The sequence below is a fragment of the Fragaria vesca genome, linkage group LG3 (genome assembly GCF_000184155.1).
Source record: "Fragaria vesca subsp. vesca linkage group LG3, FraVesHawaii_1.0, whole genome shotgun sequence".
In the NCBI taxonomy this organism is placed as follows: Eukaryota; Viridiplantae; Streptophyta; class Magnoliopsida; order Rosales; family Rosaceae; genus Fragaria; species Fragaria vesca.
Window position 1 is genome coordinate 12794813 of NC_020493.1, and position 2063 is coordinate 12796875.

Here is a 2063-nt window from a genome sequence, read left to right on the forward strand (position 1 = left end):
TTTTCTTATTGGTCTGTCTCTGTTTTCCTATTTAACCAATCAGAAAATTAATTTCACAACACAATCCAGTGAATCCACCAAAAAAAGGAAAAAATTAACAAGTTCAGTGGTAAGTCAAACGGTCAGCAAAAAACAATAGAGACGAAGAAAAATATCCAAATGATCAGTTTAAAATCTTTTCCACCGCGCCACGTGTCCGCCAAAGAGGCCAATCGGCAGACGATTTAGCCTTTGGGCGGCACCGACGCACCAGTACAAGCGCGTGGAATCAATACGCACCAATTGGGAGTCCACACAAAACCAAAAGCAATGCCGAATCGATCACAACCATTCCCCAACCTCCACCACCACGACCACCACCTCCTGTTATTTTCGGAATTCCCCAAATTAGCCTACCCCACTTCTCAAATTCTCCATCTCCACCACCCTTCAATCCCCAATTTAGGGTTTCTGATCTGATCCACCTCTTTCCCCCAATTCTCAGAAACCCTAATTCCTCATTCCTAGGGTTTTGGTTTCCATTACCGTTTTGTTTTCATTTTCGTCGCTTTAGCTACATATTTTAATCGTTGACGATGAAGAAGCAGACGAGGAGGAGGAGGAAGAAGACCTCGCCGGCGGATCCGACGCCGGCCGCCGCCCCCAAAGACGACGCCGAGGAGAAGGCCGTCGCCGCGCTGAGGGAGGCTTTCTCGTCTGTCTCGGTTGACGACGCCGTTTCGGCGCTTCATGAAGCCAACGGCGACCCGGACAAGGCCGCGGAGATTTTGGTCGAGTCTCTCGCCGACGCTTCCGACGAGCCGTTCACGAGCACTACGTCCGGCGTTTCCGGCTCCGATACAGGGTCTGATGATCCGTTTACTAGCTCTTCGTCGTCCAGCGGCGTGTCCGGATCTGATACGGGCTCGACTTCCGGGTCGGGTTCGTCGGAGGGGTTTGAGTCGGGTTGTGTTCAGAATTTAGTGAGCGAGAGGTGTAGGAATAAGCAGAAGAGGGTGATTGCGTCGGCCGGAACGGTTTCGAATGTGCTGGGAAAAGAGTATGTGAGGTCTAGGATGACGAAGCCCTCTGGTTCGAAAACTGGAGATGCTGTTGGGGAAGAGGAAGCGGAACAGTTCCTCTGTTCAATGCTTGGTGATGACTCTGAGCTCAACATGGCTGTTATTAGAGATGTGCTTTGTAAGTAGCCATTTTCGTAATTCGAATTGTTACTTCTATGAAAATGTGTGAGCTTGCAAGGAAATAGTATGTAATGTATGAAGTTGCATGACAATAGAGTTTGATTTTGCAGGTCAGTGTGGGTATGATGTTGAAAAGGTACCGAGGGCATTGTAAGATGGGAATGTTTAGTTCTTTTGTTTCATTTTCTACTTCCAAGTTCCGTGTAGTTGTTGCTTTGTTAATGTCGTCCAGTATTTGGAACTGTGTGTTGTTGGTGTAGTCTGATTCTGATATATATGCTTTTCCAGGCCTTGGATTGCTTACTTGAGGTATCTGCGTCCTTGTCTGAACAGTCCAGCCTTAGTTCTAACTATAGTTTGGTTTATAAAGACGATGGTAGATATCCTGCCGGACAGTTTGACTATGTAAGTGCTGTAAGTTTCTTGCTTGATTTCGTTCAACCGATAATCTGGCTAGACTGACCCACACACACAGCCACTGTTTGATTGTCTTTAGTTGCACATTATTCAGGACCTGCTAGATTCCCAATCATGTTACATAGTTTGACCTTTTGAATTTTTTTTGTCATATATATATATATATATACACACACATACAGGGCCCTTCTAATGAGGGATCCTTTTTTTGTTCATTTCTAGGGATAGATCATTTAACGAACTTTTCGATCACAAAATAAAATCTCCACCGTTCAGTTCGTTGGGCTATATGAGTAGATCACTTCTGCAAATTTTCAAAAAAATTGGTGCTCGTTAAGTCATCCAAATGAGGGATTTATTTTTAATGATTTTGAATGGTGTAGGTTTGACATAAGTGTTAAGTTTTTTGTTTTAATCTCAGCCATCCAAGTCTATTAAAAAACAGTCTAATGGTGTGGGCCTATC

General features: G+C 44.6%; 1 protein-coding gene across 1 annotated transcript in view; it reads left to right on the forward strand.

The window, feature by feature from the left end:
- Positions 1 to 347: 347 nt before the first annotated feature.
- Positions 348 to 2063, forward strand: part of LOC101312705 — a 5056-nt gene continuing 3340 nt past the window's right edge. Inside the window, exons 1-3 of the mRNA XM_004294186.1 lie at positions 348 to 1179; positions 1292 to 1317; positions 1470 to 1595. Coding sequence (XP_004294234.1) covers positions 576 to 1179; positions 1292 to 1317; positions 1470 to 1595 — 756 coding nt within the window. The 5' untranslated portion in view covers positions 348 to 575. The remainder of the gene's footprint in view (positions 1180 to 1291; positions 1318 to 1469; positions 1596 to 2063) is intronic.